This window comes from Hippocampus bargibanti, linkage group LG18, assembly GCF_051943395.1.
Source record: "Hippocampus bargibanti isolate YZ-2025 linkage group LG18, ASM5194339v1, whole genome shotgun sequence".
Lineage (NCBI taxonomy): Eukaryota > Metazoa > Chordata > Actinopteri > Syngnathiformes > Syngnathidae > Hippocampus > Hippocampus bargibanti.
Genome location: NC_142751.1, coordinates 15,415,448 through 15,432,571, shown reverse-complemented (window position 1 = coordinate 15,432,571; position 17,124 = coordinate 15,415,448). Strand labels below are relative to the sequence as shown.

The 17,124-nt window shown below is 42.5% G+C and overlaps 1 protein-coding gene and 1 long non-coding RNA gene across 2 annotated transcripts in view; both read left to right on the top strand.

Moving 5' to 3' along the window:
• The first annotated feature begins 277 nt into the window (after positions 1 to 277).
• Positions 278 to 6,308, top strand: LOC148884930 (uncharacterized). Its single transcript, XR_016118260.1, has 3 exons — positions 278 to 440; positions 3,058 to 3,124; positions 5,964 to 6,308. It is a non-coding gene; the product is annotated as an uncharacterized LOC148884930 (long non-coding RNA).
• A 5-nt stretch (positions 6,309 to 6,313) lies between these two features.
• Positions 6,314 to 17,124, top strand: part of trabd2a (TraB domain containing 2A) — a 30,863-nt gene continuing 20,052 nt past the window's right edge. The window contains exons 1-2 of the mRNA XM_089020329.1: positions 6,314 to 6,447; positions 8,066 to 8,626. Coding sequence (XP_088876455.1) covers positions 6,334 to 6,447; positions 8,066 to 8,626 — 675 coding nt within the window. The 5' untranslated portion in view covers positions 6,314 to 6,333. The remainder of the gene's footprint in view (positions 6,448 to 8,065; positions 8,627 to 17,124) is intronic.

Genomic DNA, 17,124 nt, shown 5'->3' with positions numbered 1-17,124 from the left:
TAAAAGCTTTTGACACTTTCGACTGTTCAATGTTCGATTTGGAACATAAACACCCAAAATAGTGTCACGTTCCCAATCTTGGCTTTGATAGTTCAGACAAAAGTAGGATGGATGCCAGATGTTCTTGTTTTTTTTCTTCTCCTCTTTCCAAATATCAAAGTCATGACTGAAAACATTCGGCGGGGAAGAAAATCGCAGCAAACGAGAGCCTTTTATTATTTCAACGACAATGTGGCCTTCAAAAGTGGCTGTGATCACACAACGCTCCCAGCTGACGCGCACAATCAAGATTAAAATGGATGTTTCAGCAGTTTGCGTCTGACGTGCAAATAGTTTTGCGGCCAACACAAACAATCCGATGGCGCACACAGCCATCGATGCTGCTCGTGATGTATTTATTTTTATTTTTTTATTTTTGGCGGAGCTTCAACGAGACGCAGGTGAGGGAAATTGAAACCTCCAAACAGGCTTGTTGACACATTTCGGGGTCACGACGGAAGACGAGCACGTCTCTTGGGATTCTCCTGAGAGCACAAGCCAAATCTGGGGACGTGACTGACAACCGCCGAGGACGACACGACATGCTCAGGTCGAGTTTAGATCGAGCAAAAAGATATGACAATCTAGTAAAGAAGAAGCGATACGATTTTTTTTCCTTCTCTCCAAAGTTCGACGCCGCTGCCACGTTGGCATCCCCTTTGGGACGCTGATAAATTTGCCATTAAAAGCACGAAGGCAAGAAAGGAAAACAAAGATAACATGAATGATTCATGCAGCCTTTCAACACTTTTCGGGTTCGCGGCTAAGTGTGTTCTGTGTCACATCCAATCACACTCTTCAATGCACTTGCACAATATTACATTGTGTGGTGGAACCGCAATGAAGTGTACGGTTCTATTGTGGATTTATTTTTTATTATTTTGGTTTATTTAACTTATCCCTACACCATTCTTCTACGGCGCCTTTCATGTGACACGGGGGAACGATTATTGTATTTATCTCGCAACGTTTTAACAATGTTTTTTTTTAACGACAGTTTTACTTTTTTAAATACGCGTTTATGTTCTTCTGGGTTAAGTTAGGCTCGAGTAGCCAGGATTCAATGAGTGTTTGAGAGACCAGAGTACGCTTCATTTCTTTCTCTTACTTAAAAAAATGTTTTATTAGAGCAAAAGCAGATTTTATGTCTTTCTATTTCAATCCAATTTCAAAGTTGAATTCAATTAAACTCACCGACGGGTGAAAATGTTCCAATGTTATTGCGTTCTCTTACCCGGAACATGACCCGGAAGTACGCGCATTTAAAAGGAAAAAGCATCACCTTGCATACAAAGTTTAAAAAAAAATCAAAATAATTGTATAGACTGGCCTATTTTCAATACATTTTTTCAGATGAATTAAATTATATATATATATATGTATATTGTTATTTTTTTCTGATTCAAATGGTTGAAATGGCGAATGGAATTTATAATTGCAAGCACATAAAGGCCAAAGTGTGTCGCCTCCTTTGCAATAAAAAAACCCCATATGAAGTCATCAACTGTCAAAAAATTTTAAGCAGCAAACATTCAGTCGGAAAAAAAACCCCAAGATTCATAACGGCTAACGGATAGCCCAGAAGATTCTTGTGCCAGTCATAATATATGAGTGCATTTTGTGGCAGGACGAAAGAGCTTTTGTTGGAAAGCGTTTGTCCGCTTCAACCACTAAACGAGGGTTTGAAAATTGATTCTTCTTTGTACTACTTGACCACCAACTTGAAGCGCTTCATCGAGCCACGGCGGGGGGTTTATCTCTGTCGTGGGGAATGTTTCCTTCAAATATGGGCGCAATCGTCATCTTTGATTAGGGGAATACACTCCAATTACACAGCATAAGTCATAGCCCCCCACCATTGTGTCCTCTGACATTCTTGAAATATGCTTGTTAGCTTCATTGCTAAACTAAAAGTTATGATGAACATCTCCGCTCACCCCTGTCAGCCCACCCTGAAAGCACTGGGTTGCTCCTGTGACACCCTCACTGCAAAAAGGAGAGAAACCGCTGCTCACTCCGACCGACTGATGTCAGGCAAACACATGAGAAAAACACGGCCTCATACATTGTAAATAGAATTACATAGATGCCTCGTACTTGATATTTTGTGTTTTTTTTTGTCTTTTGTCCAATTTTTCTGAAACATTTTTTTACAGTTGTAATGCCACAAACTGCCTTGCTCCAGAATCAAAACAATGGCTTCAGAGAGTTCAGATTCAGAAAAAGAAAATTTCTTGTAAGTTATGATTCAAATAGTTCTGAAGAGGAAAGCATACATGTTTGCAATCGATGATAGAAGTCCTTCCATATCAATTTGAGCTGTCTGGACTCAATGTAGCGCCCAGAAAATGCACAAGATGGCGCACAAGCTGTGTTGCAAATGGGCTGATTTGCCCGCTGGGAATTTGTGTCAACTTACACCTTCTTTATGTGTGTTACCGCAATTGGCTTTGACACACAACGATTCACCATGGCGTTATTGATGTCGATTTCCTTCTAATTGCGCCATCAACACGCTGTTTTCAGATGGAAAAAAAGTACTGCAAAATGCATTGTGTGTCGCTTTGTCGGTCAGGGACGTTCCCTCCGTGACGTCACGTGGGGATGGTCATCAACTCAAAAACAAGACTTCCTGAATATTCAGCGCGAGTCTTAAAACAAAAAATCTAGCTATATGCGCTGGAATCTTGCGCTCGGTAAAAATCATTTGACAAATTATGGATGCAAAAGCTGAACTTGACTGGCGGTGTCGTTTGTCACCTTTAAGACCTGGTTGAGTGCAAGTCATCTGGGCTAAATTCAGGATACGTACTTCAAGATTGCTAAAGGGCAGCCAATCATCTTTGGGAACGACTCGGATTGATTGGGTTGATATTAGCTTTAATTGGCTCCAGCCTTCCCGAGTGGGACGAGAAAAAAAAAACACACACACACACCAAACGATACGATGGAAATGTTTTGCGGACGATTCTGTCATTTGAGATGTAAAAAGGACTGTGATTATTATTTCATTTGCAGGTGCTTCATCAGGAATGCGAGGCATCGGGCCAGCCGACCACGGGAACAAGTCCAATCACAAAATTTGGTACGTACACGAGCGCACTGAAAAGATCACCACACAAGACTAGCAAACGCCTAAAGATGGATTTAAAGGACAACCGACGCCTCTGGCCCGACAAGTTGTGTCCATAATTTGTAAAATGGCTTCAAATCACTTCTACTGAGCGTATTTGACAAAGATTCCACCGCATATTTGACCTTTTAAGACTCGCGCTGAATATTCAGGAAGTCTTGTTTTTGAATTGGTGACGATTCCTGACCGAGAAAGCGACACACAGTGCATTTTGCGCTACTTTGTTTGGTCCGAAAACTTTGTGTTGATCCGTGTTGATGGCGAAATTAGAAGGAAAAGACATAAATAACACGAGGGTGAATCGTTGTGTGTTGCACCAAGACTACTATTTGATACTAGTTGACACAAATTCCCAACAGACAAATCAGCCCATTTCCAACAGAGCTTGGGCGCCATCTTGTGCATTTTCTGAGATTGCTGTCATAGACGGCTCGAATTGATACGGGAGGACTTCTTTAATCGATGGCAAACATGTATGCTTTCCTCTTCAGAACTATTTGAATCATATTCATAACTGGATGAGTAACAAGAAAGCATCTTCTCCAAATCTGAAGCCATTGTTTTGATTCTGGAACAAGGCAGTTTGTGAAGGAGTATCCTGGCGTGACGTCACGAACAAGGGGGCGGGACCTTTTGAAACTGGCCACTTCCGGATTCAATTTGAAATCGTTTTTGGACACTTTTAAGTCATTTTTCTTGGTGTTTTGCATTTGATTAAAAATATCAGCCTATGTCTTTTGGGTCTTTTAGATGCTATAAAACGTTTTTCTGATGTCAGTTAGGAAAGAAAAAAATGGTGTCGCTTGTCCTTTAAGTACATACCGGAAACAAAAGTGTTATGAATTTACAGAAGAATGTCTTTGTGTGCATGTGTGTGTGTGTGTTTTTTTTGTGTGTTATTGCTGAAAGTAGGTCCACTTACTGGAATGCGTGTTTGTGGCTCAACCCATAGACAAAGCTCAAGTTTTTTTTTTTTTTTGTTTGTTTTCTATTCTTCTCAAGTGATTCAACATCATGTCGTGGGTGCCAATTTGCCATCTGGTCATCTTCATATCTGGAATTGTTTCTTTTTCTTTTTCTTTCTATCTTGAAATGGCTCCATTTTGATCGACACGGGCTGAATACTGGAACCAATTCAAGACTAATTGTAGACACAACGCAGCCTGTAGGGTCGTTATGGCGTGGTGAGGGGTGCAAAACATGTTATTGATCTTTGCAACGTGACAATCTGATGCGCAAACAAATCCAGGAAAACACCACATGGATGTTTTCTTAAGAGCAACAACAAAAGACGGATCGAAGGCAGTCGCATTGCTAGCGTAGCTTGAATGAACTCATTCACAAATGATTTGAAAATATGACGTGGAGCGCCTTTGCCGAAATGGTGAAATGCGCGCGTATGCTACAAGCTAAATGTTGAAAGCAAACACAAAGTTATAGCGTGAAAAGAGATCGCCTCAAATCTCCTGTCCCACCTAAATCCGCTTCAATTCCAAGCCGCGACTGTTCCACATACGCATTGGCGCTCTGTTTTATTATTGGATTGGATTGGATGTACCTTTATTTGTCACACAGTGAAGAAATTGACATTTCACAGCAGCAAAGTGATGAAAGGAAAGAAAGAAGTAGAAAAACAAAATAAGGAAAGGGCAAACGGGAGTGCCTCCAGTTTTGTTTTTACTCGTTTGGGTGCCGATAAAGCTCTGTTGGCTACCTATTGGCTATCTACTAGCTATCTATCTAGCTTTCTTTCTATGTATTTAATCGTGACATTCTGTGTATTGGCTAACTAGCTATCTATCTAGCTAGCTGTTAGCTATATAACTATCTAGATAGCTAGCTCTCTATATAGCTATCTGTTGGCTATTTATGAGCTATCTACTAGTTGGTTAGCTAGCTTTCTATCTATTTACTTCCGGGTGGAGTGAATGCTGGCGCGTGTGGCTGCCGCTGCTCACCCACAGAAAAACGTATCCCGTGACTGTAAAGTGACCTTGAGAGTTTTGAAAGGCGCTTAGAAATGAAATGTATTAATTTTTGACATTATTACATGAAGAATATACTTGTCCAAATACAATATTCTGGAAATATTTTTTTCTCGAGTCCATTTTGGCTGATTGACAGTGTACAAAGTTCACTGGGAACTGCAATACCTAACTGTCCACAAGGGGGAGCTTTAAGCAGACTTGGCCAAATTGCAAGGCTTCAAGTCACACTTGAAGCGTTGAAAAAAGTTGCTCGAATTCAGAATGCGCAATAATTGCGCCTCTGCGCCAATCAATGCGACTTGAGAGCGTAAAGCGCCTCGTTATTGCTCCTTTTCTCATGTTAATGTCCGCCGCGACGGTCATCGGGACGCCTCGTCTCCACTGGCACCGCTTGCTCGTCTTCGCCTGCTGGGGGGTTCAAGTGGCACCAAATTTGCATTTACGCATCACGCCACCACTGATAACTTACTTGTCTTTTCTCCGTTGACCCGAGAGAAAGTTTCCAGGTTACTTTGGACGTTAATGATTACATTTTAGGGGGTTTGAGAACTTTGGCTAAGGTTAAAGTAAGGTTAGCGGGTGTGTTCGCGTGTGCGTAAAGGGGGTTTGGTGGGTGGATTGCAAAAGGACACGGGGGTGGGGTGGGGGGGCTCTTAGGAGACCCCTGACAGCAGAGATGTGTGTACGCTCACACGCGTACTCGGCGGAGATGTGGACACACTCTCGCGGATGTCAACAAAAGCGCTGACGCCGTCGTGAGACTTTTGGATGACTTGCGGTTTCATTCTTGCAACTTTTTTTAGCTTGGCTTTTACGCACGCGTGATTCTGCCTGGATTTTACGCACCGACTTTGGATTGCTGAAGCCACGCGGAGAGAAGAGCAACAAGGGGCGAACTCCTGACGAGCAGACGACGTGATGTGACACCCCCCCACATACCCACACACCCACACCCACTCCTTGCACCCCCCTACGTGGAAAAACAACACCCTCTAAATGACCATCCCCACGCCACCCGAGCGCCATTGCGGGCTCAACGGGTGAGCGGCCACCCCACCGCCGGAGCCGCGCGCAGCGTCCAACTCACCCATGACTTCGGTGTCGTAGTTCGGAATCGGACTTTTTGTTGGGGGGGTGGGCGGGTGGGGGAGGGGCGCAGGGGAGGCCGTCAGGATGTTTCGAGGCACCCTGAGCGCCCTCCTCATCCTTTGCCGACTGCTTCTGGTGGTCCCGGGCGACCCTTGGAGGATCACGCCGGACTCCAGCAACTGTCAGCTCAACAAGAAAGTAAGTCATGATAACATCGCCTGGCTGATCGATCGATCGATCGATCGATCGATTGATTGATTGGTAGTTAGATAGTAGAGAAGCAATTGATTGTTCTGATTATTATTGTTATTATTAATATAGGATGCGGAATATAATTCATTTTGGCAGCACTGACTGATGGTCATGGGACTGTCTCAAAATACTTCGGAACCAAATATTAAAATCTCATGAAATTGACATCACTGCAGAAAGCTTTGACCACAAGTGCATGATTAACAACTGAGAATGAAAATGAAGGACAGGACAAGCGTTCAGTGTGCTCTCAATCTCAATTTGAAGACCCCAAAAAAGTCGAATCCGCAGTCTGATCACGTGACGTCACGTGTATTGTTGATTTGACACTTTGCTCCCAAGTGGCCTGTTAATAAGTCATTACGGCTCTGTTAGCACTTGGCTAATAAACAGTCTCTCTTGGTGGTGGGGGCTGTTTCGGGGGTGTCAGACACCACCGGTGTTGTTTGATGTTCAAAAGCGTGAAATAACATTTGGTGACAAGTGAAAGTTGGGCTCAAAACGTTCATTTTTGAAGACATTTTGAGGCCTGTTGTTAGCGGTTAACGCATCTGCCGTCTTGGAGGTTGCAATTGCAGCTCCCGTGTGGCCTTTGCGTGTTGTATTGTGTTGTATTGTTGTCAGTTTTAGAGGATGCATATTTAAAAATGGAAATGACATTAAGATGATTGAAGAAATGGTGTCTTCAGCCTTCATCTGGACTTCTTGGAAGGTGTCAGACCTCATCAAAAGAGCTTCTGCTATCTTTGTGACTGCTTTACTTCCTGTATATGATAGTTGTCCATGTTAATCGCTTTGTTGCAGCTTCAGCTGTTGTTAAAACGCTATATGAATCAATATAATAACAATAATACATTTCATTTATAAGCGCCTTTAAAAACTCTCAACAACACTTTATAGTTTGTTTGTGGGTGAGCAGCGGCAGCCACACGCGGTAGCGTTCACTCAACCCAGAAGTAACTCACAAAGATAGAAAGTGACCTAGCTACCTAATAGATAGCCAGCAAGATAGCCATATAGCTAGTAGTTAGCTAGCGAGCCAGCCAGATAGCAAGTAGATAGCTTGTGCCCACGATTCTGCAGGGCAAAATTGTTGCATCTGAGCTGCGATGTCCGGACATGTGGATGTGAAACCGATGGGCGGGGGGGTGTCCCGGAAGAAAAAAAAAATATCGAAAAAGTTGGCGTTGTCCGGCATGACTGACAGGCAGTTGGTGCCGTCTCCGCTTGGGCACTTTGCTGCAGTTTTAGCCTCTGCTCACCTCATTGAAGACCTTCATGCAGAAGGCTATTTTGGCCAGCCAGCTTCGCGTGGGCCACCTGTCGTGCTCTGGCGGTGATGCCAAGGCACTCGTACACCTTCTCAAAGGTGGCGTAGCGCTCCAGCCGCAGACCTTACAGCAATTTCTTATATATATATATATATATATATATATATATATATATATATATATATATATATATAATATGTACTGTATTGTATTGTACTGTATTGTACCGTATTATATCGTCTCGTATTGTAATGTATTGTATGAAACGTGATGTATTTTTTCCCCCCCCGCAGCAAAGTGACTTAAACTCCTTCTTGTGGACTATCAAACGGGACCCCCCCTCGTACTTGTACGGCACCATCCACGTGCCGTACACCCGCGTTTGGGACTTCATCCCGGACAACTCCAAGCAGGCCTTCCAGGAGAGCAACATCGTGTACTTTGAGTTGGACCTGACCGACCCTTACACCATCTCGGCCTTGACCAGCTGCCAGCTGCTCCCCCAAGGCGAAAACCTGCAGGACGTCCTACCCGGAGACATTTACCGCAGACTCAAGAGACACCTGGACTACGTGAAACTCATGATGCCCTCGTGGATGACGCCGGATCAAAGAGGCAAGGGACTCTACGCCGACTACCTCTTCAACGCCATCGCCGGCAACTGGGAGAGGAAGCGACCGGTTTGGGTCATGCTGATGGTCAACTCGCTCACCGAGGCCGACATCAAGACTCGAGGCGTGCCCGTCTTGGACCTGTACCTGGCGCAGGAGGCCGAGAGGATGAGGAAAAGGACGGGAGCCGTGGAGAAGGTGGAGGAACAGTGTCATCCCCTCAACGGACTCAATTTCTCTCAGGTGAGTGGGAAAGGCTAGATTAGATAGCATAGATAGCAACACGAGCCAGCGTTCACTCAACCCGGAATAACTCAAATAGATAGAACGTTAGCAAGCTAGCTAATAGACAAGTAATATCTAGCTAGCTAGATAGCTAATAGATAGCAAATAGATAGCTAGCTAGCTAGATAGCTAGACGATAGAAAACTAGCGAGCTAACTATTATATGATTAATAGATAGCGAGCTAAATCAGAATCAGAAAACCTTTATTTGAAGTCCACAGCAGCAATTTGAAAGCTAATAGATATTATATACATAAATAGCTAATAGATAGCAATTGGATAGCTAGCTAGGTATAAAATGGTCTTTGGTCTTTGTCAATATAATTGACAAAGACCAAATACACGGATTAAGCCGCAACAGGATTGGAATTGCCACTCTATTTACTCCCCCCCCCTGACCTTTGACCCCCGACCGATTTGAGTAGAACAAGGTGTAGTGTGAATAATCACCTGTGAAAACATTCAACCCGCTCCACCACGTCTTTTGTTATGATGGAAAAATGGATCCTAAATGGCTCAACCCCCCCCCCCCCCCCCCAAAAAAAAAAAAAAGAAGAGACACCTTGTTCCAGAGGTACACTTGAGCCTTCTTGTGCGCGTAACCTGTCTGTCTGTCTGCCTGCCTGTCTGTCTGTCTGTCTGTGGCCTTCACTGACCCTTTCCAGTATTACAAACATCTCAGTAAGGCACGAGTCCCTCCCGAGTCGTGCCGCCTATTATTGAGGAATTTTGGCTAATGCTACTTTTGGGAGCTGAAGGGGGGATTATATCCAAGCATTTACTCTAACACCCACAAATTTGAAGTGTTGTTATTTTAAAGCGGACCCTCGCCATAGAATTCCGCTCCCCAAAACCACCTGACAGCATTTGATTTTTAATAATGAGTCAAATATGACATGACGTGACATGACGTGACGTGACATCACTCGCGACGGAATGTCATCGTATGTCTAATTGCCGCTGCAGCGTTTATCTGTGGGATGTATTTGGAAAAAGACCGCCGGTCAATCGATGACGTACTTTGCAAGCGATGTTAAAAAGTGCCAGTGAATGATAAGCATGCACGTGTCTCCTTTTTTGCAGCAATATACATCTTGCATATAATAATAATAATAATAATAATAATAATACATTTAATTTTTAAGCATGGATGATCGAACCTTTTTTTAACCCCCCTGTGTCAAGGGATCTCTTATACTAAAAAAGTCATTACAAATAAGTAAAATAATTAATTAATTAACAAACAAATAAATAAAAAATGGATAAATAAACAACACATAAATATACAGTAAAGTCTCGTTATATCGATATCGGATATATCGATAGTCCCGGTTATATCGATATTTTTTCGGACTCCCTTGAATATCGATATAACGAGACTTTACTGTAAATAAATATATAAATACATTGATACATACATTCTGATTAAATGAATAAATTGATACATAAATACATTGATACCTACATTAATGGATAAATCAATATGGAAATACATAAATGAACAGATAAATAAATAAATGGATAAATACATGAATGAAATACCATAGTACATTTATTATACATGAAATAAGGTATAATTTGTGTTGTTTTAAGTCTTATTTAGGAGAAAATGATATTTTATGGGGACCTGGGAACGGATTATTCTCATTTTAATGGTTACCTATGGGAAATTAATGTTTGGAATACACACCTTTTTCCTTAGACACATTTTCTGGGAACCAATTAAGTTCATAAGCCAAGGTATCACTGTATTTGCCCTGCGGAAACGGTGGATGTCCATATTTATGGATAGTATTTGGGGTTTGTTTAAAAACAAAGTCCTTCATTTCACTTTGTGACATGCTGCAAAACGGCAACGAAATAACAAGTTCCATATTCCAAGTCCCCCGTGCAATAATGTCTGCTTTCCCTCAAATTAGATTGTTGGGTCAGATGGTTTACAGCAAAAATGGCTCCGGATTCGCAGTTGCGTTAGTTACGCAAATGGAGCGGACCGCCGCTCTTTCCTTCCACTTCTTTTGACTTTGTTTTCATCAACAATCTCCACAACAATCTCAGGAACTTGTGAAAGAAAGTAGAAACCGCCAATGACAACGCTTTGCGGTCAACGTGTGGCGCCCGCGAGCAGATCCCGTTTGGAGGAGATGTACTTGAAAGTTCATTCTCGCTCCGGAAAGATTTGGATCATTTGGCCTATTTAGTTTAACGTCTCGTTTGCTACGATGGTGAAGGTTGATTTCTTTCACTTCGATAAAAAAAGGCTGCATGTTCTTAAATATTTGGCAGAGCGCCATTCACCCTTCACCGCAGCCAAGATAATGACTGGCTGCTCCTTTCCTTGGGAGAACTCTTGAGTTCTCCATGATTTAGGAAGGCGACATGACACCCTCAGGGACCTGACCCATCCTGGACATTGAAAAGCCAAAACAAACAGACGAAGGAGCACATTTATGCAAAGCGTGACCAAGAATTGAAAGACAGATGGCACTTCTTGCCAGAATTAAGATGGAACCCAGAAGAAGCAGAGTCAATGGAATCCACAGTGGCACCAGAATCGACCCCTGTGGAACACCGTGCTGCTCAACTCCGAGCAAACCAAGATTCGCACAAATTCATTCTGCCCGCCAAATCGGATGTGGACCACTCAATGGCCACCTAGTGCTAAATCACGGACGGTGATCTAGCGTATCAAAGACTGCAGTCCAATTTAAGAAAACCAGACAAAGTGTAAATTACTTTTCTAGTAGCTCCCATGCACATTCAAATATATACCAGAGTCCAACAAAATAATAAAACACCATCGTTCTACAACGTATATGACAGCTTTAGCATTCTTAAAGGACAACCGACGGACAAGTTGTGTCCATAATTTGGGGGCGGGACCTTCTGAAACGGAGTCATTTTGAAGTAGTTTTGGGACACTTGAAGTTATTTTTACTGGTGTTTTACATTTGACGAAAGATATCAGCGTGCGTGTTTTGCATATTTTAGATGCTACAAAACGTTTTTCTGATGTCGGTTGTCCTTTAAAGTAGCTCCTTTGTTTGACATCAATCATTTTTTCCCAGATCTCTAATCTGCGTAAGCATGACTGCCCTTTATTTGCGCGCTGTGCCCCTCGTCTTTCAAAGAGTGGCCTCCACCGAACTCATGACACTAAGTGAGCTTGTTGACGACAACAATGGGCGCGAGAAGGCCTCCATTCTGTGTCCGTGTTGTTGGAAAGCCACGACGACATTCCCCGTTTCGCTGGTGCAGACCCCCGTTCATGAAAGTGTTGTTTGTTTCCGAGCGTCATTGAGAGCAATGGGGCAGAGTGCCGCCATGAATGCGAGTCTATGAGCAATGATTGAAGCCCATTCGTGACCACTCGGGATTGGCACCGAAAACCGAGATGCGGTCTCAGATTGGAAAGACGAGTCATTAACGACGGAAGGCGTGACTCCGTCGGCGTTCTATCAAAGGCGTCATGATGTTTGTGACCTGCTCCACTCTTGACTTGAGGTTCCGCTTCACCTCTTTGGATCTTTCCACAGAGTAACGTCTGATGGAATCCAAACGAAGCCCGGATTCATAACTGGTGAGTAATACAAGGTCGCTTGTCCGAAAATAATGCATCATTCACGAATGCGTCCCTTTTCTGCTTATTTGCCAAGTACGGCGCCGCTGTAAATGGCAACTAGCTTGGCTGTTGTCCTGACGCTATTCCACAGTCGTTAAATAGCAAGCGGCAGGACATAGAGGAGTGCTATCAACGGCATTCTTATTAGGTTTCATATAAATATCTTCCTTCTTTTGCTCAAGTTGGAGCCCGAAGAAGAATTTCTTTGTGGAATGCCTTCATTGGCTGTCTAGCTAGCTGTCTATTAGCTATCTAACAGTCTGGCTGGCTATCTATTTGCTGTCTATTAGTTATCTGAATAACTAGCTGACTAGCTAGCTAGTTAGCTATCCATTTGCTTTCAGTCTAGCTAGCTATCTGGATAGCAAGATATTAACTAGCTATTAGCTAGCTAGCTTCCGGGTTGAGTGAACGCTGGCGTGTGTGGCTGCCGCTGCTCACCCACAGAAAAAACACTTCTCCTGTGACTGTAAAGTGACCTTGAGAGTTTTGAAAGGTGCTTATAAATGAAATGTATTATTATTATTATTAATTCATGTCACATATCCTTAGCAATTCACTATGAATCGCAAGGGAGCTGGATAGCTAGCAAACTGACAAATCATCTCGACTCACTGGCTCGGTAAGTCACGCAACATTTCTGAAAAGAATTTATTTGGTGACGCCATTATGTAAACGTCTCTCCTAAGTAGAATTAAATCAAAATGTAATTACGGGGTTGTGTTTGTTTGTTTACATTCAGGATGTAATTCAGTCTGTCACATGCTAATTCCAGACTGATTAGCCTTAGCTTTGTCATAACAATTGTTTCTCTCGCCCCCCGGGGCTGTTGGTTGCATTTAGCTTGTAAAAATCTTGACTTCCATCACAATGGAGGACTGATGGGCTGCAAACACATTGAAATGGCAATCGTAACGGCTCCGGCGGCTTCCCACCTTATAACAGACATTGCAGCTCATTTGCATGGAATTAAAAAAGTTCGTATGCCAAGGTTAAATTGTCATAAATTTAACGTTTGTAAACCGAACAGTTCGTAAGCCAGGAGGTTTGTAAACAGAAGTATCACTGTATTAAAATCCGAAGATCCTGTCATGTACCTGATTGCGCTTGGGAGCATTTCCTCACTTTAAATGTCGCCTCTGTTTTCTCATCAATTTTCCCGGATTAATTTAATGGACGTAGTCAACTCCGAGCCAGTTTGCTTACTGACCCATCTTATTTCGTTCAAACGCCAGACATCTACTTCTGCCATGACGGCCAATTACGCTCTTACACAGAGACACATTGACCAAAACGAGTCCTGGAAAAAGAAAATCGTCACTAATCTCAAAGCAAACACGTCCGAAGAGTTTATTTCAACACAAACAAACATTTATTGACACAGTATCGTGTATGAACGGTACGGATTTCCAAAGTTGACCCAGCAGAAACGCCAAAACGATGCCAAGGTCAGGTGGGTGGGTTTGTTTACCGCCAGGTGTTTGGAAAAGCCTCGCGAGGCTGCTTTGTGTCATCTTGACAAGACTCGCATCAAGTTGGCAAAATTGCACTGAAAGTACCGTACTCTCCGGTGTAGAAGACACGCCCAAAAACCATCATTTTCCACCTTGCGCCTTATACGCGGGTGCGCCTTATATGTGTCGTCATATTGAGCCACAACTGGTCTCGCAACTACTATCAGCAGCCACTGACTCCATTTCCCCCTGCGTAGAAGTAATCCAGCCTCTACTGTAGCGCCTTATAATGTCCCTTATACTTGGAAAACTTTGATATATTTATATATTATATCTGGAAACATATTTTCATTCATTGGTGGTGCGCCTTATACTCAGGTGTGCCTTATACACGGGAAAATAACATAACTTGTAAATCTTTTTGGCCTTAGTTTGAAAATACACCATTGATTGGGGGTGACCCTAATACTTGGTTTTGCCGGTGTTGATCCGGAGGTGATTCTGCTGGCACCAGTCCACAAAGTCCTTTGTCAGTCTCCTGTTCTCCCCATCGTCTCCTTCTGTAATGAGGCCGACAATAGCTGAGTCGTCAGAGATCATACCAAACAAACCAATGCTTTTTTTGTTGTCGGTGTTGTTGTTTTTTAAACAAATATCGATACAAAAAGGGTCTAAAAAAGAAGAATTTGGTGTCATGTATCATGATTGACGGGCAGATAATGTCAGAGGAAATGACTGACATCTAATACGGGAATGTTTGGTCAACAGTAAGGAGGAAATGGCGCACCGTCATGTGACATGATACCCAGTGGCTCCAAGCAAACCGTAACACATACCCCGCCCCGCGTGTAATTACCCCCCCCCCCCCCCCAAACCGAGATGAGAAACTACACATTAATGCGCACGTGCACAAACAAGCATATGCGCCCAGACACAAACAATAATAAACACGCACTCGCAATTACGGACACATTGGACAAACACAGGCTGTGCTTGAATTAAGGATGGAAGGTTTCGACTTCCTGTCGTCAAAATTCCATGAAATGATGACTTCAAGACAAAAGGGGAGGGGGGGGGGAAAGCGGAACAAACAATTGTTCTGAGATGTGCAACATAAAAACTGAGGACACGATGATCGTCAAACAGCATTCTTATAATTTGCCCTTCTAAATCATTTACAATTGAACGCAGGCTGATAATGTCATCATAATGTTCTCCCGCTGTTGCCAGGGTAACCGCAGATTGTGATATTTCACATGATACGCTACTCCTATTTAAATGTTGACACACAGAGTAATTTATTAGTTATCTAGCTATTTATTAGCGATATAGCTATCTAGCTGGCTAGCTATCTATCTATTAGCTATGTTCTTGAAGTTTTGAGTTTTGAAAGGCGCTTATAAATACAATGTATTATTGTCATTATTGTCATTATTATCATTTGCCGCGAGAGTGGCTGCCTTTCCAGCACCTCGTGTATTTTGTTTTTCTACTTCTTCCTTTCCTTTCCTCTTGCTTTCATCACTTTCCTGCTGTGAAATGTCAATTTTTCCACTGCGAGACAAATAAAGGTACAGTACCTCCAATCCAATAACAGGACAAATGTGCGCGATTTAGATGCGCACACCTCATAAAACCACTGTTAGCATCCCTGTATTATTTGTACGCGCCAATACCGGTGGAACGGGATAATGTCGCCAACAGACAAGCATTTTTTTTTATTTATTTTTTTTTTCAGAAAAGACCAGACACAATCAGCGTTCCCCAAAAATAAACACGCAACCTTTGGGCTCTGCAAAACAGATACAGACCGAAATAATCATAGCGTAAAGCCAGACTGCATAAACCGCTGAGACGTACTTGGAACAATCTGAGGCTAATCAACTGCACACATACCAAAACACGTCACTGCGACAAGCAATGTGAACGTGTTCCAGTGAGAAAAACAAAACAAAAAAAAAACAAAACAAACTGACTGGTGGTTGTCGATGCACAAATTTTCCGCCACTGACCACAACCTCTTTAACCTCACCATCACAAAATGGGAGAAACACCCAAAAATGGTCAATTTTATCTGGTTGAACCAAATGTGCCATCACAATCACCGATGAAGCCAAATGAGTGTCATCTATTTGCTTGCGTCGGTGTAAGCGCTCAGTCATATAGGAGTGATCCATCGATGAAAAGGTTTCTTCAGCCGTCATCTGTACAAATTTGAAGGTGTCGGACGTTTCGCTTCTTATCCAAGATGCTTCTTCAGCGAACTAAAGTCTTACTGGTAGTATCGGCCCTCTATATATATATATATATATATATATATATATATATATATATATACACACACAGATGTGGCGGTGCCAGACTCTGCGATGATAGGTCCCTGCGCTCAGGTTGGGGGGAGCAGAGGACTACTCGCTGCGGCTCCACTGATTGCTTCTATTGTCCGGACTGACGACTGGCCTGATTGCCCTATCTGCCCTGGTATCACCTCATCTGAATAACTAATCCTATGTTGCCTAAGCACTCTTTTGGATCGTTCGTACAATGTAATACAATCGGATGATGAATCAGATTTGTTTTTTTGTCAAAATTCAAAGGAAAAATGTTTTCCAAAACATCTGCGGTGGCAATGCAACAAATGCCTCCTGTGTGGTGCTCCCATGTGAAATTCCACAAAAGCCACCAAAAATGTGCACTAAACACAGAGGAGCTTGATGGTTAGTTAAGTGCAAATACCATCGTGCGGCTAAACATATTTACATACACTCACACTTCAGTATAATTCAATAGGGAGCCAAAAGAAGAGCTGGAACAAAACTGACCAATGACGCAAAAATGTATTGTAAGGCTTCAATTAATGAAAAAAAATGTTTTCCAAATGTAATACAGTGATACCTTGACTTACGTACTTAATTGAATCCCAAAAAGTGTGTGTAAGGCAAAAAGTGTCTTCCAAACATTAATTTCCCATAGGAAACCATTAAAATGAGAATAATCCGTTCCCAGGTCCCCATAAAACATATTTTTCTTCTAAATAAGCCTTACAACTACACAAAATATACCTTATTTTATGTATAATAAATGTGATACTGGATTGTAATGAAAGAAATAAATTGTAGTGTGTAATAAAGTCACTTTATTGACCTTTGTGATGGTCCTTGATGGCTTGATGAAATGGATAGCTTTTTGCATTGTGTGTCTCAAGGAGCTCTGGGTTGTACATCTTAGAAGTTGTGATACTGCAACAGATGCAGGCAGACACACTAGAAACTTCATTAATAGCTGGTTCCCTTGCTTATATGTTCTCTTCAAATTATACAGATGGCTTGTGCGGGTTATTTGTGGAGCCTGATTGATGGGATATTTCAACCTTGCAGTCT